This window comes from Rhinatrema bivittatum, chromosome 17 (genome assembly GCF_901001135.1).
Source record: "Rhinatrema bivittatum chromosome 17, aRhiBiv1.1, whole genome shotgun sequence".
In the NCBI taxonomy this organism is placed as follows: Eukaryota; Metazoa; Chordata; class Amphibia; order Gymnophiona; family Rhinatrematidae; genus Rhinatrema; species Rhinatrema bivittatum.
In genome coordinates this window covers 21,622,299-21,650,036 of record NC_042631.1, presented here as the reverse complement: position 1 = coordinate 21,650,036, position 27,738 = coordinate 21,622,299, and the positions used below count along the sequence as shown (strand labels likewise).

General features: G+C 42.5%; 1 protein-coding gene across 2 annotated transcripts in view; it reads right to left on the bottom strand.

Annotated features, from left to right (window-relative positions):
* The window catches only part of DENND5A (DENN domain containing 5A), a 65,421-nt gene extending 52,361 nt beyond the window's left edge, over positions 1-13,060 (bottom strand). For both annotated transcript variants that reach the window (XM_029582309.1, XM_029582310.1), the window contains exon 1: positions 12,656-13,060. In XM_029582309.1, the coding sequence (XP_029438169.1) occupies positions 12,656-12,767 (112 nt within the window). In that variant the 5' untranslated portion in view covers positions 12,768-13,060. The remainder of the gene's footprint in view (positions 1-12,655) is intronic.
* Positions 13,061-27,738: the final 14,678 nt, after the last annotated feature.

Sequence of the window (27,738 nt, the reverse complement as noted above, 5' to 3'; positions counted from 1 at the left end):
AGGCTGGCTGAAGAGCTGCTCTGCTTCCTTTATCCAGATGCAGGGAACAGGAGGGGAGCGGATAGCAAAGGGAGATCGTTCTGGGGAGGTGGTTAAGGAGGAGCTGGGGATTTTGTAACTGTTTATTACAAATGGTCTTCGGTACTAGTAATACAAATTAGTGAGGTGCTCTAAGTGATGTAAATCTAGAAATCCTCTTAGAAAGGATTTATTTTTATACCGACATTCGATTTGGTATATCGCATCAGTTTACAGAAATAACTCATGGTATAAATATGACAACGGTGTCATTATTATTACATTTTAGTTAAACAAATTGAAACTTAAGTTTGATTTACATAGAAACTGTGTAACTTGATTAACAGATGGAATACGCTTGACTTGCATTGGGCGATTGGGGGAAGGGCATAGGGTGATCATGTGGTGTTATTAGTGCCTGGGTTGGAAGGCTTTCTGGAAAAGCCAGGTTTTTAGAGTCTTCTTAAAAGGATTGGGTTGAGGGTTCTAATCAGAGTTGTTTTTGCATAAGCAAATTTAACTTCAAAATCATATTTCATAGAGGAAAAGTTAAGTCTCAATAATAAAAAAATTTTTTTTTAACAGTATGCTGAACTAAAACATTTATTTAAAAAAAATCTAAGTGCCATAATTCTTGAGATCCCTTTTCTTCCCACAAAAAGAAAAATCACATTCTAAAGGCGCAAGCAAGGCTGGACAAAGACTTTGAGAATGTAATATAAAAAGATGGAAATATTTGCCAGTGTGCCTCAGAATGTTCTAATTCCTGCTACAGGAAACTGTAGGGCTGTGCATTAGATCTTCTGCTTCCTGTTTGACTTTCTTGGGGCAGAGAGGGGCAACAGCGCCAACAGTGCCTAGGGGCAACAAAAACCTAAACCTGTCACTGACGCACGTACATGGAACAATAACAGGCTACACTATACCGATGGCCTACATCTGTCCGTGAGGGGAACACAGGCACGAGGTGAAAGAGCCAGATCACACACAGACGGGAGTTGAAATTAGAGGACTATGGGGTGGGCAAACGGAAGCTGATTGCATTGGGCTGGCACCCTGACAAATAAATGTCGTTACTGGAACCAAACAAACATTAAAAATAATAATAATAAGAGAGGAAGCTACATGTAACTAAGAAGGGAAAAAAAGGCTACACAGAGGAAAGAAACAATATCTAGAAGGCACAAAAGAGGAAGGAGTAGTTTGTTTTTGGTTGTTTTTTTTTAATTAAACTATTTTAAAGGAAGGAGGGTAGTCCCACAGGAGTAGTATTTTACATAAAAAAAGCAACTGAAATTCAGAAGGTAAAGGAAAAATAAGGAAGAGCCATGGGTCACCTTGGGAAGAAGGGGAGTCTCCATTTACATTGGAGTGATCTCCAGGTCTCCAGCACAGGTGGAACAGCTGGATACAGATCTAATCAAGGACATAAATAATACTGCAATAAGGTGGGGAGGAAGAGCACTACTACGGGAGGTGGGAACACTACAGCCCGCAGGCCAAAACCAGCCCAGCCCACCTATCTGTCCTCAAAGATGTATTATCTTTCGCTGCCGATGCTCCGACCTGCCTACCCAAAAACCATATCAGAAGAGTTTATTTTTAATAAACATGGTTTAAAAAAAAAAAATCAACATAACCAATGAACAAACAGAACGGAATCTCTCTTTTCCCCATCCAAACGGGTTTGTTTGTTTGGTTTTTTTTTTAAACATTTTGTGTGTGCAGTTTATATATTTATAAATATCAAGATCTTGACATTGGAAATAAAGTACAAAATGTCAAAAACAATAAAAAGATCAAAACAGAAAAGCTGAAAAATTAAAAAAGTTTCACATATTTGTTTATAGTGCATAATGAAGAGGAGAGATCCCGTACAGGAAATCCAAGAGCCAACTCTATAAGGAAAAGAAAAAAAAAAAAACCTAAACAAAGAAAGTTAGAAAACATCCCAGAAAGGTATGCATACATTCTAGAGTAGAGGTTAAACCCCAGACAGGGCACGAGATTTCAGGACGTAAATAGAAACAATATGCTAGACACAGCCAAATACTGAAAAGGCGCAAATAATGCATTAAAATTTTATTTTTTTTAAAGAGCAAAAGAATGCTCAAAAAAAAAGAAAAGGCACAACTGGAGGCTGTGATGGGAGTAAACAGAGTAATATCAGAAAATATTTTTTTCTTCAAAAGAGTGGCAGACGCACGGAACAAACACAGAGCGGGAGTGGCAGATAGAAAAACAGTAATGGAATTTGAGGAAGCAAGAGATGAGTACAGTGAAGAGGAAGTCAAAGAAAAGCCAGAGAGCAACTGGGGATCTTTGGCAGTGCTTTTCATGGGAAGCACCAAAAGTCCCACAAAACAAAGAGGAGAGAGGGGGGCAGAGACAGACACGAACTCAGAACCCATCACGATGGGCTACACAATACAGTGCACGAGAAGAGGAAAGTCCTTTAAAGGTGGAACGCTCATCAACAGAAGCACGGAAGGAATCTAATGATCTAAAACTCACGATGATGGAAAAAAGACCTTATACTTACAAGAACAGAATCTTTTACAGGCAATATCTTAAAAATGTCTGACGGATTATCAAAAGTGGACTCTTCCAATCTCTTTGTCCAATGGTGTGAATAAATCATTAAGTATGTAGTAATATGTACTGATATTTTATTATATGAAATTTTTGTCGTAGCTTGGTTCTCCATTTAACAGCTCCGATTTATAAAGGAAAGGTGGTCTTAAAAGAGAATAAAATAAAATAAACTGCAGTGCAAAAATGAAAATACACTTTTCTTCTAGCATCCATACAATACTCGAAGACCAAGCATGCATATAAAAATAAAAAAAAATTGCCGTTCAGTCAGAAAAAAATGGCAAAATAATTAACTGCCAAGATGCAAATTTGTTGGTAAGTCATATTAATCTCTCTGGCCTCCATACGCAATTAAAATCTTGATAATGTTTCGCTGATTTATTATTTTGTTACTGATCTTTAGACTAAATATAAAAGTTATTTGGGCTATGAATAGCTACACTGCATTTCTATCTGTAAAGAAGTAAATATCGGAGATGTTTCCTATTCTGGAAGGCAGAAGTACTGCCATCTTGATTTCAAAAGTAACTCAATATTGCAATAGGGAAACAAACAAAAAGCTGAAATCAAACGGTTGTGCAATACACAGAAGTTTAGATTCCCAAGCTGGCTTCTTACTCCTTGTCCCAGCCAGGACTAATATTGCTAAAGAGACAGCAGTCGGCACCAGCAGAGAGAAGGCAACCCACAGTAAAGAAAGAGAGACCCAGTTCTGGCTTCACAGGACAAGTCTAACTGGCAGATTACAGAGTTAGGCCAACCATACCCTGTGATCTAGGAAAGATAAGGGGACAACTGGTACTGTGTGAACACACGAGACAGAACACAGTGGGGACCTCTCTTTATGACTCTGGGGTCAATCTATGAAGTAAGGATTATCAGTTTACCCATCACTTGCCAACAACTGGTAAACTTTAAGATGCCCCCCCGATCCGAACCACGAGACTGAGACAAGGAACTCAGAAACGGCAGGAACTGAGAGTCTATCACACTCCGACTCCTATCTCCTCGTTACTGTGCACGAAGACACTGAATAATGCATATCCTAGCCCCTAAAAGTGGCAGGGAGCAAGCACCAAGGGGCGACCTCTATTGTTGTTCGACCACCTTCCACCCAGGGAAGAGAGCGGGCCCATCCGAGAGCTGCCCTGCCTCCCTGCACCAAAAGCAACTTGCAGACAAGAGGGCAGGGCAGAGCCGGACCCGCATGCTACAGGTTACCCGAGACCGGAGAGCTGAACAGCCCCTTTTGCTTCAGTGACAAGAGGTTTTGCCCTCTCTCTAGCTGCGTGCCAAAGAACCGAGAAGAGCTGAGAGCGCCAGAGCAAGGACCTGGAGAGCAAGCGTCGCTGCAAGTCCTGTATTGATGAGACACCCGTGGGCTCCAGGCCTGGTTTAGTAGATGAGCAAGATAAGGCTCTTTAGCCCTTCACATATGCAAAGTCAAGGCTAGAGGGATGTGATGTCATGGGCAGTTCTGTAACCTGATAAGCACCGGATGTCAAGCGTGCTTTCGTAACTACTGTTTTGTTACTTTGCTTTTCCTGTGATAAGTGTTCTCCCTGTATTAGTGTTATTACAGGAGCTCCTGAATTAAAAAAAAAAAAAAAAGAGTCTCAAACGGTCCGTATGCCGCTGGAACAAGAAAGCAGTGGGGAGGGAAGTAACGAGACCCCGAAATCCTCCTACAGTAACAGAGGTCAATATTCAGATCCAGCCAACTTTGGAGGGATATATTCAGTCCTGCAGCTGTTCTAGTGAATATAGCCAGCTACCTTAAAGATATCCGGAAATTATCTGGCTACAAAAAACAAAAAAAAAAACCCTTTAGGACTGCTCTACGGCCAGAATTGGCTGAATATATTATCAGCTAACTCTTAATATTAGGGTTAACCAGATTATTACTTTTATTCAGCTAACCTTACTCTTCCCAGAAATGCCCCCGGAACACCCTTAGTAATCCAGCTAAATTTTAGCCAGAAAATGAGGTATCTAAGCTAAGGTTTCACCAGATATCCAAATACATTCAACTCGCAGGTTAACAGCCTGCCATTTAAAAAGCGCACGCTTTCACTGGCACTAGTGGTGAAGCGGCCACGGTGGTGATTAGTGTGGGACTGCACAAATCAGCGAGGCTGCTGTAAATCCAAGCCAAAGGACTCTTGCTTTGATACCCAGAGAAGGTATGTCCTAAGCTGTGAAACAAAGACGACAGTCAATTATCCAGACTTGAACAAGGGCACAGGAAAAACAGACAACGTTGATCCCTTCAATCCTTATTTATTTATTATATTTATAATGCCACCTTTCAGCCACTTTAAAGCGGATTACATTCAGGTAACTATAGTATCAAACTAAACCAAGGGTGGATTTTGATGCAATTCCTGGATGGTGTGAAGTCCCTTTAGAAGAATTTCACCTTTATACAAAAGGTTCTTGAACCTGCTTGTAGTCAACCATAAACCTGCTACAAAAAAAAAACTTGGATGTGTTTTTGGAAGTCCATAACTGCATGTGTCTCACAGCTGGCAGAGAGGGCATTCATTTTAAAACCATAGAAGCCTTGACCAATATAACAGCTAACAAATTTCAAACTTGTGCTAATTCAGTCCCCTTTTTGTATCAGTTACCATGAATCCAATCAATATATGTGCACGTATCTTCCTGTATAATTAACAGCATGACCAACCGCTGATGTTGAAGGCATTTTTAGCATACAGAAGCTCGTTTACTGGGAAAGAATGCAAGGACTTTCTCAAGAAAATATAAAAATAGTTGCACTATTTCAATTCAAAACAAAAAGTGATATTTCACTGTTAAGTCTGTAATTTATACAGGTCTCTACTTGAGAAAACTGTAAACAAATAAAAGTTGTAAACATGGCAGCCAAACTACTTTATCCATAAAATGACTTTAAAAACAAACAAACAAACACCCTTAGTAAACAGTATATTCCCACTACTGGAATTCATTAAAGACACTGATAAAAAAAGGTGTTCAGACATAAAATCTGTGGAAAAGATACAAACACACAATCTGTGTGTAAATAAGTAATGGGCGAGTACTCCCATTGGATCTACACATATTTGGGTGTGATGATCCATTTATCCAGCAATGGGACAGAAGCACTCCATAGCTGATACACCATCTACTGCCGGCTAATTCACTTTCATTCATCACTGCCAACCTTTAAACATGCCCACCAGCAATTCAGTGCTTATTAACATGCACTCAGGGCTGGCCTTAGGGATAGGGCGAGCTGGGCAGTCACCCAAGTCACTGTGTGAAGAAGGGCACTCCAGAAGTTGCTGGCACCACCTAAGCTGGGCCAGGTCTTCCGCGTGTAGCCAGAGAAGGGCTGGTACTTAATAGCGCGTCTGCTTCCTGTCGCTGGGCCATTCTTGCGAAATGAGGTGCGAGACCCCGTAGATCTTGCATCTCACGCCATGAGAGTTGCCTCTTGTGAGAGAAGCAGCCAACGTGCTATTGCTGCTGGCCAGGGAAGAGCTGGGGGATGTGGAGGGGAGAGAGAATTACACGGATTGGAGTGGCGTATGCATAGGGAGACTTAGACAGGGGTCAGAATGGGTACAGAGAGAGGGAGACTGCACATGGTGCGGAGTGTGGTAGGATGGTAGGGAGAGGGAGGATATGGAATGGGGCATGAAGCAAAGAGAGAAAAGGATCAGGATGGGAGGGATAGAGACAATACCTGGAAAGAAGAAGTGAGGGAAAAAAATTGGGAATTAGAGAAGGGTGGGAAGAAATCCCTTGAGAGAAAGGGACAGAATGTTTGGAAGAGGAAGGGCACCATCTGCCTTACAGCCAGCTCTGCATGCAACACTGAGCTGTATCTCCAGCCATTCCAATACCAAAAACACTGATACCAAAGACTATAAACAACTCTTTCCGGTCAATTTTCACATTGATCTGACCAGCCGTTTCTGAGTTAAGACGGTCGCAGGCAGACATGATTTCCGCATTAGGAAAACCTATTTATTTTGTCAAATGCCTAAAAAGCAGAAGTTATGGAACAGTCAGTAAAAAAAACAAAACAGTTATACTTTTATAAGACAATAAAACAGATGTTCTATCCACACAAAATAAGTTACCTTGATATTAGAAATAATTACGAAAGGAAGGAAACAAGATACAAAGTTATGTTTCTTGAATCAAGCAGACAAACAGAACAATGTAAACTCCAAAACAGGAAGTCATTCTGCCTGCCAAATCACAGGATGGCAGCTACAAGCAAGAAAATCCAAAAAATGTGAACAAGTTTAGAAGCAGTACAGTCTATTCATAGGCATTTCGCTTTCATGCCCTTTAATTTTCAAAAGAATCTGTTTCTTGATTATTTCACAAAGCTATGATGCTTTTTTAAAATGTATCTCAACCATCCTGTTTCCATATACATTTTGCTCTCTCATTAATAAGAAAAAAAAACTCTACCATGCACAAATACTAAACAATGCAAATGGATCAACTGAGTTAAAAAAAAACTTTGGACCCAATTCTGCATGATAGCCAAGGAAGATACTTAATGAGGCTAAAGATTTCAGTATTTTCAGGCACACAGAAGTGTTCCATGCCAAATACACAATCAAATACTTCAGTTTGAATTGACCATTACTAGGGGCTCACTAGAAGGAACATAAAATACACCAAGGGAAAAAGAACATCTCAAAGGGGAGCAGGAGATGCAGCATAATCCATTAATATATTGAAAGGAGTTAATAAAAAGACAAAACTATAAATAAAATCCAAGAATGAAACGACAGCAGGTCTACAATGCCAATATCCCTAAAATGAACAGAAAAAAAAAAAAAAAAAAAAAAGTTCCACCATGTCAAATAGCATTCAGTGCACAGTGGTATGAAGCTGAATAGAGCAGGCTACAATTTCCCTGCTGAGATGCCAGCTGCACAAAGTAAAAACTAAATTGTAAAGTTGTAGGCACATAAAGTACATATGGACCGAAGATGGTAAAGTGCAAAGGAGGAAGACAGCAAATAAAAAGGTCTTGGATCAGGAGCGGTATCCTACAAGGAGTCACCCTCTGCAGAGTGGACAGGAATAATGAGTAGACTGCATGGGCCAGCCGGTCTTTTCCTGCCATCATGTACTATGTTACTAGCTGCCTTAGAATCTAATTTTGCTTTGAAGGGTCAGAGCCTACTTAGCTAATCATCAAGTAAGTTAAAAGCAAACTTTTGCAGTATAAAATAGTGGAATAAGTAGTTGTGTAGCTATTAGCTAGGTCAGTGGTTCTCAACCAGTGTGGTCGCCACACTTCCCGGTCCCCCTGCTGACCCAGCTGCTCCCCCTACCCGAGCAAGATAGGTCCTCCACCCGGGCGGAAGGCGGCAGGAGAGCTGGAGTCAGCGGCACCGGCATGCTCTCTTCTTCCTGCCCCGCCCCCGGAAGAGGAAGTGGTGAGCAGCGGGTGCATGCGCGGGAAGAAGAGACCATGCTAGTGTGGGCAGCGTCGGCTCGAAGAGGAGAAGAGAGCCGCGGCCTGAGGAACGAGCAGCGCGGCTCGGAGAAAAAACGAAGAGCAACGTCAACCACCGCGGCCGATGGGTCTCCACGAGGGCTGAAAGTGAAGGAGGTTGCTGCTGCCTTTAGGGTAGAAAGTGGGCTGCTGTCTAGTTGGGGGTGGGGGGGCAGTGAGTGAATGAGCAAGCATGTGTGTTTGAGGTGCTGTGTGTGTGTGTGTGTGTATATATATATATATATATGTATATGTATGAGTGAGACAGCATGTATGTGCATGGACAGTGTATTTAAAACCTCAACGATTGATTTTGATCTAAATACCAGTACTTCACAAGTAAATTCACAAGTAAAAAACACAAGTAAAGTATTCAAAAAAGCCTTCCCAGACTCGGATTAAATCATAACTCTCCTCTAACCATCTTCCAGTCACTACCCATATGCAGAAAACCATTACTTCCTATCACCACCCTTACGTAAAAAACTACAGTAAGTTCAAATGGACAAGACCTAGCAAATACCATAATCTTTTGTAAATGTACCTCGTCAAATTTCGGTTAATATATTATGTTCATTTTCCTATCATTTTTTCTCTGCTCCTAGTTGTACTTATCCCTGTTGTATTGTAACTGTTTTTTGTTCAGCACCTGTTATTTATTTCGTTCACTATACCTTTTATCACTCCCCTGTTTATTGTAAACCGGCATGATGTGATTCTCTCACGAATGCCGGTATAGAAAAAACTTAAATAAATAAATAAATAAATATTTTCGTGGAAACTGAATATTTCCCCTAGAAGAAAAAAAGCAAAAAAATGTTTTCTCTGAGAAGAAATCGGGAGTATTAAAACCCCATTGGAAATAATCTGGATCATTTTATTAAAAATTGAAAAAAAAAAAAATTTTTTTGGACATTCAATAAAAAGATGCAATTCTAATTAGAAGTTTTTGACCTGTGATTGTAACAACTGGCAGAAATTCTGATAAACTTTTCAGACAATCACCAGTGCTGAGGTCTTTTCCTCTATATTACAGTATATCTTTAAAAAAGTCTTTAAAAAGTATTTTTAGGAAATCACGTTGTGGCGATATTATACACTATTGCACACCAGCCATTTTTTTCTCATGTGTGACAGTATGTATGTGAGATTGAGATCCTTTGTGTGTGACAGAGATCATGTGTATGTATGATTAAGAGCCTGCGTGTAAGAAAAAGAGAGACCATGTGTGTCTGTGTGTGATTGAGAGCTGGTTTAGATGAGGGAGCATGTGAATGTGATTGATAGCCTGTGTATAAATGAGAGAAAAAGACAGAAAGCCTGTGTGTAAGCGTGAAAAGACAGACAGCATGGTGTAAATGTGTAATTAAGAGCCTTATATAAGGGAGAGAGAGAAAAAGCATGTATATATGAGAGGAGAGAGAAGACAGTTGCAAGCAAACCATCCCTCCTCCTGCTAATTCAAAACAAACAATCTCAGGGCACCTGGAAATCAAAACGTTCCCAGGTATGCAGAGCAAAATATTTTTTGTATCCTTATTTTTCATTATTGAGCCTTTGTGTCTGCTATTTTGAAATATTTTATTGGTATCTAAAAATGTTTTATATGTTTTTAAATGAATGGAATATCCAATAATCTGCTGTTTTGAAATAATCTGTTCTTTTTGTTAGTATGGTTTTACTGCTACTGATTTTATATTTCTTGATTTGTTTTATAAGGATGGGTGATGTTTCTCTTTTTCCTTTGTTACACTGCATACAGATACTCTGGCTTGTTGCAGTTTCCAGTTCAGTTTTTGTCTGCATGCTTCTAGTTATGCGTTTTGGTCTCTCTATTCTGTGTTAGGTGAGGGTCAACATGTGATTCAGGTGAGGTTTTCTGCTGGCGTGTAGTTTCTATGTGGGGCTCTATAGTAGTCAGGCTTGCTCCGTTTTCCTAATAGGAGGTGTATTGATGTCTTAAGGCCTGGTATAATATTTTCTGTGTTGCCTTTTCTTAAGTAAGGTGCTTACTGTTTGAGTACTGGAAATTGGTGCTGTTTTGCATATATGCAATTTCTGTTCATACAGTATATGTATCTTTCCCTTGTGTCATTCTTAACAATAAAAATAATACTGGGCCTTTATTTTTTATTTCCGCCATGAATTGTAATGAGCAGTGTGTTACACATGTAAGCGTGGTCTGTCATGATGGGAAAAAGGTTGAGAACCATTGAGCTAGGTTGAAGTTTTTTTGGTATTTGTGTAGCATTACAACTTTTTTTTGTGGGTTGTTTTTTTGTTGGGTTTTTTTTTGCAGTTTCACAACTTTTCTCAAGTATGCAGGCTGCCTTCTAAAATTTCCTAGTGTGCTTAGAAGTTAGCTGCTCTAGGACCAGCTCTTTGATAATTTGGACTGGATTGCTACTATGAAGGGAATAAATATATTTTGCATATTCCAGACTCCAAAGTTCAGAGAACAGATCAAAGAAAATTATTTTTCTCTCAGCACATAGTTAAGCTCTGGCATTCATTGCCAGAGGATGTGGTTATGGCAGTTAGTGTAACTGGGTTTGGATAAGTTCCTAGAAGAAAAATCTATAAACTGCTATTAATCAATAAGGAATAGTAGCTTGAGATCTATTTAATGCTTGGGTTCTTGCGATTTGGATTGGCCATTGCTGGAAACAGGATGCTGGGCTTGATGGACCTTTGGTCTGACCCAGTATGGCATATAATATATTCTTAGGTTCTTATTTAAACAATTTTTTTTCCACTCTGTGTAGAACTGAATTTTAGTGCTGGGCATCCTTAGGTAGAATTAATTGAATAAGCAATTTTTATATATCAAAAGCTGACAACTATTGCACTTTGTGAGTCATAACTGTCAACTATTGTATGAACACTCCACGATACCATAATGCATGCAAACTACCTGTAATATAATGCTTCCTAGTGCTGCTTAACCTATATAATGCATTGACTAAAACACCCAATATGTAATTCAGTTCAAAAGTATCAGTCCAGTTACAGAAGGCAGGATAAAAATTCTGCAGTTTCACTGAATTCATGGATTTAGTTTATACAGAAAATATTTCCAATAAAAAGGCTGTGACTGGCCAAAAACTGTAATGTCCTGTATCAATCCAAAATCCCACCCACAATCTGGGTATTTATCATCAAGCAAGGTTAAGTGGACCACTATACCAATCTGATAAAAACAGAATAGGTAAAAATCAAGACACAGATAAGTCAAATTGTAGGTTTGTCTAATTCACTACTGATCAAATATCCAGTACAGGAACATTTCTATAATTGCACATTAACTGTTCTCACACAATGGTTTTCTTGTACAGTTCAAGAGAAAAATAAACATTGAATTAGATCTAAGCAATTTTGAATGGCATGAGATAACCAAAGGATATTACCCCCAATATGTATGTTTCAGATTTTGTTTGCTTTGCATTTTAAAAAAGTGCATAATCTGTAGTGAACATATTTTAGGCAATACACAGAAACAGGAGCACATAATTCTAGTAACTGTACTGGATTTTTTTGCAAGCTGGAATGTTTTAGTGTACCAATATAAGAATAAAATGAAAGATGTTGCAATATAAACACCTTTAGAAACCAGAAAAGGTCCCTTCTTTAGAGGCGAGTTTTTACTACAGATGTAGCAAATCTAGAAAAACAAGATAAAATGTGATTTTATTCTACTCCACTGCAGACAAGCAGCATTCACATTTCCAGTAGTAGCAAAATAAAGTGGTCTAGCAAGGAATATCATCAATGTCATGCCCTGAAGTTTTCCAAATGAGTGCATATGATGCAGTCATAACCATTAAAATCAGTCTGTGTAATTATTATTGCGCCCAGGGCTGGATTTAGACAGAAGCAACATGGGCACCAAATTCTGAAAGCACCCAAAAATGTGGATTCCCCCCTGCTGCTACTTTCAGGGGGTGAAACCCAACATCCCATTCCTTTGGGATCATAACTGAAATCCAGCCCTGTTACTACCCAACACAATGGCAGCACAGTTAGTGCTCTTGCTTAAGCCATTATATTTCATTTCTGTAGCGTTGTTGTTTACCTTTCTAACTATGGGTCTATAAAAATATTTAAGAGTTATTCCAAACCATACAAATATGCAATAGCCGAAAACTGAAAAACCTAAGGAAAAAAAAAGCAACTTTACTGCACATTAAATGCTAGAGTAGAGGTAGTTCTGAAAAACACAGATTTAGTATCTAATTCTATTTCTCTTCTGGATAGAAGATTGCCCTCTCTCTCTCTCTCAGCAAGGAAGCTTCACTCTCGCCAGTGATTAAGGCTCCTTTCACGTTGCAAAAGCCCAAACATCGGCCGGGGGACCGTGCAGCCAGACCTGCCCAAAAAGGCGAAAGGGGGGGGGGGGGGAGTCTTTCCGAGCCACGATCTCCCCGGAAGACGATTTGGTAGGCGAAAAGCTGCGCTGCCCCACGTCCCATAGATGGCAACAGCTTTGCACCCCGCTCCATCTAACGGTGCAGCTCCAGGGACTAACGGGAGAGCGCGGGCCGCACTTACCAGAGAGCTCGTCCGGTTCCAGCCCGGTGTCCGTGTCCAGTCCGCAGATGACAAAGTAATCGGCGAAGCGACCGGGGGCCGAGCTGCCGCCGCCTCCTCCTCCGCCGCTCATGATGCGAAAGGCGAGGGGCGAGCCGACTCGGCGCTGTGGGGCGGGAGGCCGCTCCTAGTCCCGGGCAAAGGGGAGAGACGGCGGCGGCGCCGCCCCCCTCCCCACCTGCAGGACGGGGGCTGCGGGGAGGCCGTGTCAATCAGCCTTCGGCGGCTCGCGCCCGGCACGGCTCAGGGCGCGCGGGAGCCGTCGGCGGCAGGACCGTCTCGCGCTGCCATGATGAAGCAGCAGGCGCGCGCGCGCGCGCAGCATTCTGGGCTGAGCTGCTCCCGTTCCAGCTGTTTTCAAGGCGTCTCGAGGGAGCGAGTGGGGGGGAAGGCAAAAAAAAAAAACCCACCCCGAATAAAAAAAAAAACAGTCAACCGCAGTCCGTGCGCATGCGCTGTAGGGTTAAGGGATGACGTTATGTTATTTACTATTTAAAGCGGGGGCTCGGTTGTTCTTGTGTGTGACCCTGCGTGGCCTGGAGCCACTGGGGAGGAGAAGCTGCTACATCCAAATGTGCTTGCATTTGCCTATCAACGAAAGCAGACACATCGTGACACTCGCATACCATGCAACTCCAAATGTGCTCTATGTATGCATTAAAAAAAGAAGAGAATTTTCTTTTCCCCCAGCAAACGTATTTTTAAATAGCAACCAGTTTGTACTGCATTTCAAGCTCTGTAATTATGACTAAAGATTTGACATATACGTGCAGGGTTGGGGAGGGGGTGCGATTTAGAGGAGAAAATAAACAGATGTTATAATTCCCCACTCTGGCAAAGAGAGGAAGAGAACCTCTTGGAAGGAGCAAGCGGGAAAATAGTCCGATCTCGGTAATAAACAGAAGTCATTTCCCCTGCACAGAGAGAGGCAGAGATTTGGCATCGCTTGTCTCGCAGTTTATAGCTCTGCGGGGGATTCGCGGCAGAACATACCCAAAGCTGTTTTGTTTTGCTTTTTCCCCGAGAAGCTAATTGAAGTGCAGACGGTGTCTGTGTACCTGTGATTTGCGCCCTCCCCGGGAGAAATCAGGCGGGAACAAAACCAGCCCCAGCCCCGCAGAGCGGCCGGGGACGATCAACACGAAACAAACTTCTCCAGAGCAAACGCCTGCCCCCTCCCCAAAGTCCTTCTTTAGAATTTCATTTAAAAAAACAAAACAAAAAAAACCCCCAAACCAGCCCTGTTGCCTTTCAGCCCGGTGGCTACCCCCAAATGCCCCACTGTACAATGATCTTAATGTCCATGCCAGGTCAGTTCCATCGCACGTTGCCAGCTGGGTTACCTGATGTCACCTGATGTTGGATTTCGATTGCAGGCTAATCCGTCAATACTGAGACATCTCTGGGTGGAAAGCTGCAATGTGCTCTTCCTCCGCCCGGGAGAGTGCTGAGTGTACGGACAGTACTAATGCCCGTGACCATTATGAACTCAGGCAGCAAAGCTTCGCCCATTCATAGCTGCCTAAGAGCATCTCCGGGAGAGCCACAGACGCATTACTGCACGGGATGCGAGCACAAGAAGAGCTTCGGAAATTATTGATGGGATCGATTCAATTGGGCAGGGGCTGCTCTGTTCCTGTGGCGCCACAGCCAAGACAATGTGAATATAAAATGAGAGCCTACACTGCCTAAACTGAGCCTCTTGTAATATACTCCGTCTCCTTGGCTTTAGACCTTTTAACAGCCGAAACCCACCCCCTCCACTAGAGGCACTAGTTTCCACCGACTCTTGTCTCAGAAACTCTGGGCTGGGACCTTATATCCTTGAAATAAATGTGTCTTTCTTTAACCCAAGCTTTGTAGTACCATCAGTATAATCACCTGGAGGATGTTATTTCTTGTCAGTGTTTTTATGTTCCCAGTGTGATGGATTTGCAGTTTCCTGTCTGGAGCACTATAAGCTGGCTGACATTGACCACCCTTGCTACTAAGCCCAGCCCTCATCCCTGTTTAATAGTGCTTATAATACATAATACCCGCAGTTACGGTGATATCATTAGCAGAATTAAAAGTCTAATGTATGTATTTTAATTGTATCTTAATTCTTCTCTTTTTGTCATAAATTATGTTTGTATTTTTGTAAACTGCTAAGTCGGGCATACATATGCCTTATTGTGCGGGTATATAAAAACTTTTAAATAAACAAATACAATCTTGTCACACTCTCTTTTCCCGTTTCTGGACATTTTGGAAATATTGAATAACCACAAAGAAACAAAAGACAGGGTGCATTCCATGTGTGCGTTGTGCTGCTAGGTGGGAATTCTGCCTTGAGAGTAAATAAAAAATGCTCTCATCTAGGCCAAGAAAGCCAAACCCAGGCTCTCCTTCCTCTAAGTCAGCCAGCGAGGAGTACCCGGGAACCATGAGGTTCTCTCAGAAGCCCATAATTAGACTGGAGACAGTCAACAACATCCGAATGGGTGGCTGAAATTACAGCTGTGTTCTCTGTATACGGCAACCAGTGCCACACCCAAAGCATGTGGGAAACGCACCTCCCAATCTACAAGAAAACTGGACATTATGGCTTCAGCTTGAGAACAGAGATTTGGAAAAAAAAATAATTATTACTGCATTTTTTTTTCCAGATCCCATGCTTGATATATTCTACGTGGGTCACAACTGCTTGCTCTGTTGCCCCCATCCTAAGCTTTACTTCATGGGGGTAACCCAGGCTCAGGGTCGGGCAATTGCCTAGGGCTCCACATTTTGAACGCACCAAATATTTAGGGCAGTGTTTCCCAGCCCTCTCCTGGAGGCAAACCTACCAGTCGGGTTTTCAAGATACTTATTTATTGATTCATTCATATTTATATACTGCCACTATCAAAGCCCTGGGTGGTGAATGATAAAAACACAATGAATATGCATGAGAGAGATTTGTGTACATTGGAAATCCAGGGTATGCCTGTAGGCGCTACAATCTTAAATCTGACCCTGGGGGAAATCCTCTTATGAGTTATTTATCTAGCGGTGCACATTACCCATTTGTGTGTGAAACTCATGAAGTCATGTTTATGGTCTTTCATTTGACTGTGCCTGGAACGCATTTGCGTTGTTTCTCTCATTTTAAATTCATTTTGCTATGGCACAGTGATCAGTTCATTGCTGCTATCATAGAGATCATGGACGGGCACGGGATACATCCGTGAGCTAGTACTGCGATAACAGAACTGTTATCGACCCTCACCTGCTGAAGGATGGGAAGGGGGGTGCTTTCTGCCATTTCGGCAGAGGGCACCGTGTTCTCCTTCTATGGCACCACTCTCAGCAGGTAGTTTAGCTTTACCTGCTCAGAGCCAATGGGCTCGGCGCACATGGCACTGAATTCAAAATCTTATGTGCAATGGGTCTCCCACCGGGCAGACCTTTTTCATCACTTAAGAACCTCCCCCCCCCCCCCGGGAAGAATTCTGGGTGGGGGAAGCCGTTTGGCCCCATTTAGAAAGCGTGAATTTGAGGAAGTGCGATCAGGTGTGCATTTAGGCACAGTCAACAGAGACAACTGCCTAGGGGGCCAGATTTTGAAGGCGTCAAATATCCAGGCCAAAGAGAAGCCTGCTTCTGCTTGCTTTAGGGCCATGTCCCAACACGCCATTAAAGGGGTGCTGCCATGGCATTCTGCCTATGGGCGCCAAAACCTTAAATCCAGCCCGGGGTGTGATGGGTATTCTATAGGAGAGCCGAAGCAGTCGTTTGCTGCCATGTGTATCTGAAAGGTGTAGTATTTTGAATAGCCACTAGATGGCATTCATTCTGGCAAATGTATACAATGTCTTTGTACTGGGCCAGTGGGGAGGGTGGATGATATTCTATATGGGACGCATGGGGGGTCAAGGTCCTGCAGAGGGAGTGTTTCTCCCGGTATAAAAGGGGGGGGGGGGGGATGAGGTTTCTGGCAAGCAGATTTTGGAGAGAAACCATCTGAGGAGTGGGTTCTGCCTGGGGTGGTCTGTCAAGCAAGGAGTCTGGGTCAGGAGTCCCAAGAAATAGAGAAGGATTGGGAGGTCCCATAGATGTGAATCTTGATCTGGAAGTTGGACATCCTCCAAAGAGTGGGAGTCGGGGACACCAAGGAATGTGTCTGGCCATCTGCTTGAAGGGAACTCAACTGTGGATACATGAATATGGACATAGAGCAGAGTCTACAGTGAGCTGCAAAGCATCAGTAGTGAGTACTGAAGTGTTCATAGGGGAACTTATGGCATTAAGACTTGAGCCTTTGGGAGACAAAAGGAAAGTAGTATAATTACTTCTCCAATCCCTGGAGATGTACTGCGTATAGTTTGTTGTGACTTGGTACTTCTTATTTTTCCTACAATTTTGCTGTAACCACCCCAGCCTAGTTTAGCAACACCCTTATCTAATCAGAGTTATCTTGAACTCTACCCTATAGACTCTGATGACTGTTTCCACCAGAAAATAAGAATGGGTGCTGAATATGTTTGCAGAGTGATGCCCATTTTTCTGGTGTGCTGTGATCTGAGCAATGCTCCCTCTAAGGAGTGACTAGGTACGGGCGAATGTTTTTTCGTGTGGGCAACAGTTTTTTTTTAAAACCAATTTTTGAGTGCCAATATTAGCAGTGCATTTCTGTATATAGGTCAAAGAGAAATGTATGCGAGCGACCATGTAAAATCTGTGAGCGATGCTCTGAAATGTATGAGCTCAGCTGGGAGGGAACTATGGATTTGTGTACAGGAAAAGCAGTCAGAGGGAGCCCTAGAGGGGATTCTCCCTTCCTTGCCTCTGGGTCTGGGTTCACTATACCGTCTGCTTGACTCTCTTCCCAATCTGAACCCTTCCTGAGAGACTGGCATTTGGCTCACTCATGAGCCAGACCCTCTCATGTTTTATGTTCCCCCATCTGGACGGGGTTTATATAAGTAGATGGCAAAAACAAATTCTGTAACCACCAGCAGAGTACTTTCTATCTGCATATAAAGCTTGCATCCACAATGCATTGCTCTACTTTAGCGTTAGAGAATGATGGTACTACGCGGGTTTTTTCTACAGTCTCTGCTCCTCAGTAAACAGGGGACTGTTATTCAACAGGGGATTCTGAGTACTATGGTAAAGCCTTAGGGTACAAAATCCCACGAACGTAAATACACCCTCTCAGATCAATGGGGCACTCCAGCCAGAGTTCATATTCAGCCCGATTTTAAAAGGCCTGCGCGCATAAAAAAAAAACCAGGGTTACGCATGCGGCCGGGCCCTGCATGCGCCGCGTTCATTTTACAAAGGGCCCGGCCATGCACGTAACCCCCCCTTAGCCGCTGTCCCGGGGAAAGCACACGCTGGCAGCCGGCCGGCACGGGGAGTCTACAAATAAAAAGAAATCTAATAGGTAGGGGGAAGGGGTTGGGGAGGAGAGGGGTAAAGGTAGGAAGGTTAGATAGGGGTATAGGGAAGTTCATTCCCAGTCCTGAATTGGAGCGAACTGGGAGGCAACTGGGGAAGCCCCACTCGCGTCGCCGTGCGTTGCTTTTTACAATCTCCCCCCCCCCCCCCGCGCGTGCTAGCCGGGTGTGCAGATTTAGTATTTTATAACGTGCGCGTGGTGACGCGAGCACGTTGTAAAATTGGTGCGTCCATGTGTGCGCACCGGGAACTGTGCACGCGCGGGTCTTAAAATTGACCCCATTACGTATTTATTTATTATTTCACAGATTTATAGTCCACAATTTGCTATGAATCAAAAGAAGCTATGGAGTGAGATTAGCGCATATATCCTGATGACCTCTCTGACCTTTAGCTAAAAGCAGGTGTTCACTTTCTGGCTGAAATTGTGGGGGTTGATGCTTTGCCATCTGACCCCATTGGGGATACAATGATGTAACAACTATTGCTAACAGAGATCCTGATAACTTGTTTGATAAGTAGATATTTCTCACTATCCATTTAAAAAACTAAAGCTTTGTAATTTATAGTTTTTCTTGCCGAAGCTTTCCTTGTTTTTTTCAGCTTCCTGCATCTCCTTTAGACTTTGTTGATCTGCAGTGACAGGCCAGATGGGTCACACTCTGGGGCATTATTAGGCTGGGCTGTAAAACCCTTTTTCAAAACAGAGCTGGACAGGCAGTCCATAAATGAAAAGGCTACCAAAACCAATTTATAAGCACCCAACACCTTTTTTGAATACTTTCGTTTTGCCCCAGTTGATATGACCAGTTCAACTTTCCCATTATTTTAGTGATGTATTTATATTTCGCCTTTTGAGCATTCAAAGCAGAATGCGTGCAGGTACTGCAGTATTTTCCCTGTCCCCAGTGGGCCTGATTTACTAAGCTTTCCTCCCATGGGGGGGAGAGGGGGGAAGCTTAGTAAATCAGGCCCTCAGGCACCTTCATCTTCCTGCCAACAACTCTTGATACCTGCGCAGGCGGTCAGGGGGTCACTGGGACAATCCAGTGTCACCTCATCTTCTTGGGCTCCTTTTCTGCCTTTCCTTGAATTTCCAAATTACTTTGGAACTGGTGCATACCCAAAGCCGTTGATTATTCTAATCTGCTGATCTTTAGTAGTTACTTGATTCAATAGGCTAGTGTCAACATGTGCACAGTGATTAATTGTTCCATAAACTGCATTAGTGGAGCAGTAGGTTGTAATCCTGATATCAATTGCCTGGCGTTAAATTAGCTATAAACGGCACATTTCATACGTGATTTTTTTAAATACAACTTCTTGGGACTGTGATATTACTGGAGTCACCCTCCCCATGACACACTGGTTATACTCCTTCTGCGGGGGGGGGATCTATATGCTTCCTTGAAGATGAGTTGTTCACTTAAAACACCCAGGACAAATCTACTGAAGGAAGAGAGAATTAGATCGCAAAGCTAGCCAAGAAATGGTTATTTTTTTTAGTCCAATAAAAAGTTATCATATTATATATATGCATATTGTTTTTATTTGTTAACCTTTATCATTGGGCTAACACAGCAGCCAAACAATTTCACCCAAGTACTGACAGCAGGAAGATGAACGCAGGTGAAACACTGAGGGGCCGATGCAATAAAGTGCACCCAGTCTAGCGCATAGGTTAATGAGTGGTTGGACGCGCAAGACTAACACCCAAGGCTATAAGAGGATTAGCGCATCCAAAATATGCCCCCAAACAACTGCATAGCTGATAGCGCTCATCACATGTAAATTACATGTAGATGAGGCCATTAGCTCCCCCCCCCGAGGTAGTTAATAGCTGGGCGCCTAACACCCACTTTTCAACTTGGCAAATTTAACTCCAGCCCCGGAGTTGACGTTAAGTCATTCCACCAGTCAAGGGCTCCTGAGAAATGCAAAAAAAACTGTTCCACATGGTTCCTCCTATTTAAGTATCATACTTAGATCGATGTTCAAGATTAAAGAACTAATGTGACAACCTGATCTGAAAAAAAACCAAAACAAAATTTCTGGACGCAGAATATACATATTCCAGATGTGTATACTGTGCGTGTATATTAGGTGAAATCCACTGAGATGGGGTAAAATGGACACCGCTATTGAGCGCCTGGTGCAATTGCGGGCGCCCGATGCGGTTTGAGCATTAGGGACGCACAAATCTTCCCTAGCGCGTCCTTTTTTAACGCAGCAGCTCATTTAAATATTGCGCCAGGCGCCCAGGAGATGTGCCTGTGTGCACATAAAAAAAAACCAAAAACATGGGCGCCCAGTTTGGAGGCATGTTATTCTATCGGGCTGTGGAAGTTTTAAGTTGCATTTGCCTGGTACACCTCCATTAACATTTCTCAGCAGGAGAAATACCCAAATTGAAATCCCATATCCGGGGAGGGCCTACCTGTAGTTTGTGAAAGGATGTCCCTGAGAGGAATGAATGTAGCTCAAAGGACTGCACTTCTTTAAGCGTATTTGAAGAGTGGGGGCTGATGTGTGCTAGGAGAACCGAAGCACCACACGCTGGATGGAGCTTTTGGCTAGCAAGTGCCTTTTCATCAAATTGTTCCGTTACGGCCCTAGCTTGACAGTGGAAATTAAATATTTATTAACCGTACTGTACGTGCAAGGGGGAAAAACGCACGTTCTTAGGGATCAGCACAATTTTGCATAATAACTAAGCAGAGTCAGTCCAGGTTTTTTTTTTTTTGCCATTTTGCATGTATTTTATTTATTAATCAACCTTGCAGTATATGTTCAGGGCGGATTACATGAAATATAACAAAATACTCAAAATGCAATTGTTATGTACATTAAAATAAATGTCTCATAAAGCAGTGAAATCTAAAAGTGAACTAATGGTTCAACTGTCCCCATTTAACAAAAAATCCAGGGTTTCTTTTTTTTTTTTTTTTTTTTTTAACGGATACTGCAGTTTGTTTCCAAGCAGAACTCCAGCGGAATCTCAGTCCATGCCTCCGATGCATTGCAATATTATAAGCTCACCCGTTTCTTTCTAAGGAGAACCAGAATTAGAAGTTCAGTTGGGTAACGCCAGACCAGGTTCAGCCGGTCGCCCCCGAGGACCTGGAAACAGCTGACAACCCTGATCAATCTTAGGATAGGATTTTGTATCAAAACATGATGTCATTCTTCCTGTAAAATCCAATAAATGATCCCGGGATTATATAATTATAGCGGAATGATGAGTCACAAAAAAAAAAAAAGGGGGGCGGGGGGGGAGGCGATAGTGTGCAGCCGGCCTCATCGTGGAGGCGCATTTTTGCCCGCCGCGGCTCTGGTCGCGTCGTACACTATTGCCCCCCCCCATAGCGCCACTGCGAAAGGTGGTGTTGTTACCAGCATAAAATGTTTGGGGTTTTTTTTACCCGGCCTAACCCCTCCCCTTTCACTCATTTAAATGTTAATGTCGTAACGCAACAACAGCCCATTGCGTTTTGATAAATGACCCTGTTAGTTTGCAATTCTGATCTAGCGAGAGTCCATTCTTTTTCACATTTATTCTCAAAGAAAACTGTTCTTCTTAGAACTTGTAAAACACCGATCCCTCTTGACTCCGAGGCTGATCTCCAGTTTATAGAAATATAGAACATGACAGCACATTAAGACCTATAGGGCCCGTCCAGTCTGCCTGAATCAGACCCCTTTTTTTCCCCGATGATGGCCGGATTCACGGAACACAATAGACCTGCCCCCCTCTTTTAAAGAGTGGCCAAATGATGCCGTTTAATTTTGTTATTCCAATTACTCCAGTCCTTGCTATCCAAACTTCTGCCTGGGAGTGAGTCACGCGTGACATCACAGACACCGCTGGTGAAGGACACCACTGGAGGAGGTAACCAGGGTTTCCAGTACAGGAAATATCTTCTGTTTCATAACCAAATCTTCACTAATCAGCAGTGACAACAAATTAAATGCTAAAAATGAATGCTCAGCAGATGTGGTTTTGATAACAGATTTATATTCTTTGTAGTTAGTCAGGGCAAAGCTGACCGCAAATATACATGTCTTTTACATTAATAATTGTATTTTATATAAGAAGCTAAATATATTTTGATGTGACAGTTATAACTGTAGTGAAATACTTTTAATTAGTATTTCATCTCATGTTTTGTACCCACTTGAGATACATCTTGAATGTTAATTAGTGTTTTTAGTGATCATGAAAGGTGCCTGGTTGAGAACAAAGGGAAAAAAAAATCCCCGGATATACATAGAACAGGTACTGGATGATTAGTGGCAGGGGTCAATTTCCCTTCCATTAACCTGCTAATATGCCAGATTCATCTTCTGAAGGGAGTGGGAGGGAAAAAAAATCAATATCCATCTCCTTTCAATATCTGGCCTCCTTCCTGAGGCTGACAATGGAGTTACTAATTGTGATAGCACTGGGAAGACAGCCCGAGTTGTCCTGCACGGTGTTTCCGGCAACCTTGGAATGTGAAGCACTCACCATGAAAGGACGTGGTTGGAATGCCGGGGAACCGGAGCGATGTTGAGAAATAATATCCATGGGCTGCATCATGACAGGTTCGCCTTTGGTGAGGGAGGGGCGCTGTCCCTACCGTGAGCATTCTGGCATTGCACACGCCTCCCCCGCCTTCTACCTGTGAGCCAATGAACACACCATGGTAAAAACAGCGCAGCTTTTATTACTTCAAGAAGCAGGGCTGCAGTAAAAAAAAAATGCACATAAAGGGTTAACCATAAACAGATATGAATGAAGGCAGAGTCAAACTGGCTTCCAGTGACACTTGGCCCTAGGGCAATAAACCTGCTGCGCATACCTTTCCATGCGTGGGCTCACTATAAGCCTTGAGGGCATATTATCTACACTAATGATTGGGCCCGGTAATACACATGCATTAATAGACTTAGTTTTTGGGTACTTGCCAGGTTCTTTTGGCCTGGATTGGCCACTGTTGGAAACAGGATGCTGGGCTTGATGGACCCTTGGTCTGACCCAGTATGGCATTTTCTTATGTTCTTATGTACAATTCACTTCCCAGGCTCTGAGAAGGCAATGCAGTCCCTTATTCCATGGGGGGGGGGGGGGGGGGGATAATATGATATTATCGCAGCCTCTCCAAGAGTACATAAGAACATAAGAAAATGCCATACTGGGTCAGACCAAGGGTCCATCAAGCCCAGCAACCTGTTTCCAACAGTGGCCAATCCAGGCCATAAGAACTTGGCAATTACCCAAAAACTAAGTCCATTCCATGTTACCATTGCTAATGGCAGTGGCTATTCTCTAAGTGAACTTAATAGCAGGTAATGGACTTCTCCTCCAAGAACCTATCCAATCCTTTTTTAAACACAGCTACACTAACTGCACTAACCACATCCTCTGGCAACAAATTCCAGAGTTTAATTGTGCGTTGAGTAAAAAAGAACTTTCTCCGATTAGTTTTAAATGTGCCCCATGCTAACTTCAAGGAGTGCCCTCTAGTCTTTCTACTATCCGAAAGAGTAAATAACTGATTCACATCTACCCGTTCTAGACCTCTCATGATTTTAAACACCTCTATCATATCCCCCCTCAGCCGTCTCTTCTCCAAGCTGAAAAGTCCTAACCTCTTTAGTCTTTCCTCATAGGGGAGCTGTTCCATTCCCCTTATCATTTTGGTAGCCCTTCTCTGTACCTTCTCCATCGCAATTATATCTTTTTTGAGATGCGGCGACCAGAATTGTACACAGTATTCAAGGTGCGGTCTCACCATGGAGCGATACAGAGGCATTATGACATTTTCCGTTTTATTCACCATTCCCTTTCTAATAATTCCCAACATTCTGTTTGCTTTTTTGACTGCCGCAGCACACTGTACCGACAATTTCAATGTGTTATCCACTATGACACCTAGATCTCTTTCTTGGGTTGTAGCACCTAATATGGAACCCAACATTGTGTAATTATACAGAGAGTCCAGTTGGGATGTGCAAAGAATGCCCCTTGGGTTTAACTGTAATCCGGATGTATGGCTCACTGATTTATACAAGGGCCGGTATACATACAAGGGCTAGGGTGGCGGAGACGAGCTGCCATGGTCCCTGTGACTATGGTGAGTACAAAGGATAACGTTCCTACAGAGCAGGGGAATGTGAGTAACCCTTCTCATTCGCTCAGAGGGGACGGGGTCTGGATAAAGCAGCGAGACATCAGATGGGGTGAGGGGGACCGGACTGGTTTTTACAATTTTGCTTTGTATTTCATTCCTCCTTTTTATTTTGATTTTTTTCCCCCATTTTAAATAAATGAAAAAATATGAAACAATAATATGAATATGAAAATGTGAAACAATAATGTTACATGTAAGGGCCCCACCCAAAAGTTTTTCTTTATTGTGAACCGATGCGATGTGCGAATGGATATCGGTATAAAAGAGATGTTAAATAAATAAAATAAATAAATAAATAATAATAAAAAAATAATGAAAATATCTTGCACCCCTCTAGTGTCGTACCTGGGAAACATCAAGCTAGGTGCGAGAACATTGCACAAATCTCATCTTTGGGTGAGTTTCCTCATTCCGAAGGTCATCAAATCTTCACAAGAGAGCACTGTTCTGTTCGTATGTCTCACTTTGAATGTCAAAATGGCCCCTAACCCCCTACACTAATACCTAAACCTCACCTTGAGTTACTAGGTGGGCCTCCCATAGAGATATAAATACCTATCTAGTGTGAAAGCATTATGGCTAGGTGCATTCTCTCTCTCTCATATATATATATATATATATATATATATATATATATATATATATATATATATATAAGCGCAAATTGCAATAACCTGTCTATTACCATAAAACATACCCCTTTTCCTATCGCATGCGATATTTAGTGCATTTTGATAAATCCAGGCCTTAGTTTGTAAGCTTTCTTGGGAAGGGACTTATTGTACCCGGATACTTAGCACTGTACATCCATCAGTGCTATAAAACTTAAGACGTATTTGTGAAACCCATCATCTTGTCTCCCCTAGTAGATGGCAGCAGAAGAGGAGCATTTGGCCCACTCAGTTGCTCCTACCTGCACTACCTTAGCTCTGGTTATAACATTTCTTGTCCTTATCATCACCTTCTGCATTAAAGAGCTCTCCCAGCCGCCAAGCTACAGCGTATGCCTGGAATACATTTCCGGAGTCTATCAGTCATGTTCCCTCTCTAGCTGAATTCAAATCCAGTCTATAAACTCGCCTGCTTTCAGATCCTAATCATTTCCCACAGACTTGCCCTGTATGTTTGAGTAGATTGCAAGCTCCATGCAGCAAGGACTGTATCTTATGTGCATTTGTACAGTGATGCATATGGCCACAGGCCAGTAGCCCTTTAGAACTGATACACAGTATAGTAGGTCACTTATTATCTTTTTACTATTAGCTCAGGCATGTATCCTACTCATCCTGCTACCTTTCCAAGTCCTACTGCCAGTCCACGCTAGTTGACTTTGTCATATCTCCCAGGGTTCTAGATGCCACAGTCGACACAAACTTGAAACACAGAAATGCAATTTTTGGGGAGGGGTGGTGGGGGATGTAGCCTTCTTTGGGCTTCTAGCTCAGTTGGTAGCTGGTCCATGAACCTTGATTCACAATAACCCAGAGATTCCCCCGAGCCCTCTCCCCATTTTATATCCCCACCCACCGATCAATGCAGTGATGGAGCTGAGTCAGGGGCCTCGGACCAGGGATACTTCTAGCTCTGCGATCACCGTGGTTCAGTGATTAGGACTCCTTTCTGCTCTGTGACGGCATTATGTCTGACTACTCTGGCTGAGGATGTATTTAGAGGTTAGGCCATACAGATTCAGAACTCTCACCCAGACACAGACGGGTTTGAAGGCCACAGGCCAACCTCTACGTGAACTCGTATTTACTGTTTTGCACGGTGAAATCTGTTTATTGTAGTTTTGCCAGTAGCTCTACGGTGAGAGCGCCTTCCTGAAGCGACAGCACAGACTGATCCCTTTATATAGATGTAGCACTTGTTCTATGCTCATTGTTCAAATAAACTTGCCTTCCTAAATATCTGGAACAGTAAATGTACTACATCAGGTTCAAGCCCCCAGGTATAATCCCAATAGTTGTGTTTACATTGGGTAAAGCCTCCCCAGGCAGTCCTGCATGCAGGCAGGTGACTACCTGTGAGACAGTCTGAACCCAGACCTGGGGCAAATGCTACCTTCGCAGCAGCCCCATATATATATATATATATATATATATATACACACACACATATATATATATATATATATATATATATATACACACACACACTATATCAATTGTTATTCTGTATGAAGCAGCTTTCTCAGTATTACTAACCTCAACATGTTTTCTCAGTCAGGGAAAAGCCCCCGACACACTGGTTTGGTTACACAGCAATTCCACATGTAAGGAGAAATGAATTCCCAACAGTAAGAGTGAAAGAGGCGGAGGATTTTCCACTCAGTCAGAGGCTGTCCCAAAGCAAACACCTAATCCTGCAGGAAATATAGCTTTTATTGTATACTGTTTTTGCAATTACTTCTCGGAGCTGTTCCTTAACATATTAGAGAGAGGATTAAGCAGTCAGTCCTGTTAACAGCAGCATTGTTGTAGTATAAGGAAAAACTGTGCACAGAGTTGTCAAAAAAAAAAAAAAGAATTTTTATTTAAGAAACAAAACCATTTAAAAAAAAAAAAAAAAAGAGACACCAGAGAGTCAAAGATTATTACATTTAGAAACTGAATTTCAAAGTTCCCTTTTCACACGTGACGAGCGTGCTTGAATTGATTTATACGTGTCCTTCCCTGGAGCGTGTGGGCTGCTGGACTTTGGTGCTTATATTTTGGCCTGATCTTACCGGTTTATTATCTGAAACACAGAAACATAGAATTGACAGCCAAAAAGGACCAAACGGTCCATCTGCCCAGCAAGCACATGGCCATATCTGCCGCGCCGTACAGGTCACCCCCATACTTACTTTCTCAGACTGTAAAAGTCAAGGCCCTTATTTGATGTCTGAGTCCAATTCCCCGTTACCTCTTGCTGCTGAAGCAGAGAGCACTGTTGGAGTTGCATCAAAAGCAGCAGGCTTATTGGTTCAGGGTAGTAACAACCCCATCAGCAAGTTACCCCCAGGCTTATTTGGTCCTTGCTGGTTGCTGAATCCTACAATTTGCAAATAGCACCAGCCTGACTCATTTTTACATAGTCCAACATGGGCAAGTTATTGTTTTGTCTCCATAAGTTTTTCTGCTGCAGCTGGTAAGTTATTGCTTATAAACAACTGCTTACGTTTATTTTTATAATTCCCTGCGTAGTTACATGCTGGGAAAACAAAAGCAAGATAGATCTAACCACAAGAAGAAAAGGAGGGTCTAAAGTCTACCTTATAAAAACAAAATAGCAAACATTATTTAAGTAGGTATTCAAAAGTGGAAAGAACATATCCTAGACATAGACAAGCAGAGAAAACAAAAAAAAAGCAGACAGACAAGCAGAGAAAAGTCATCATTGCTTGATGCTCAGCACCTAGGCTTTGCTTTCTGCAGCAAGAGGCACACAGCCATCTCCCCTCCA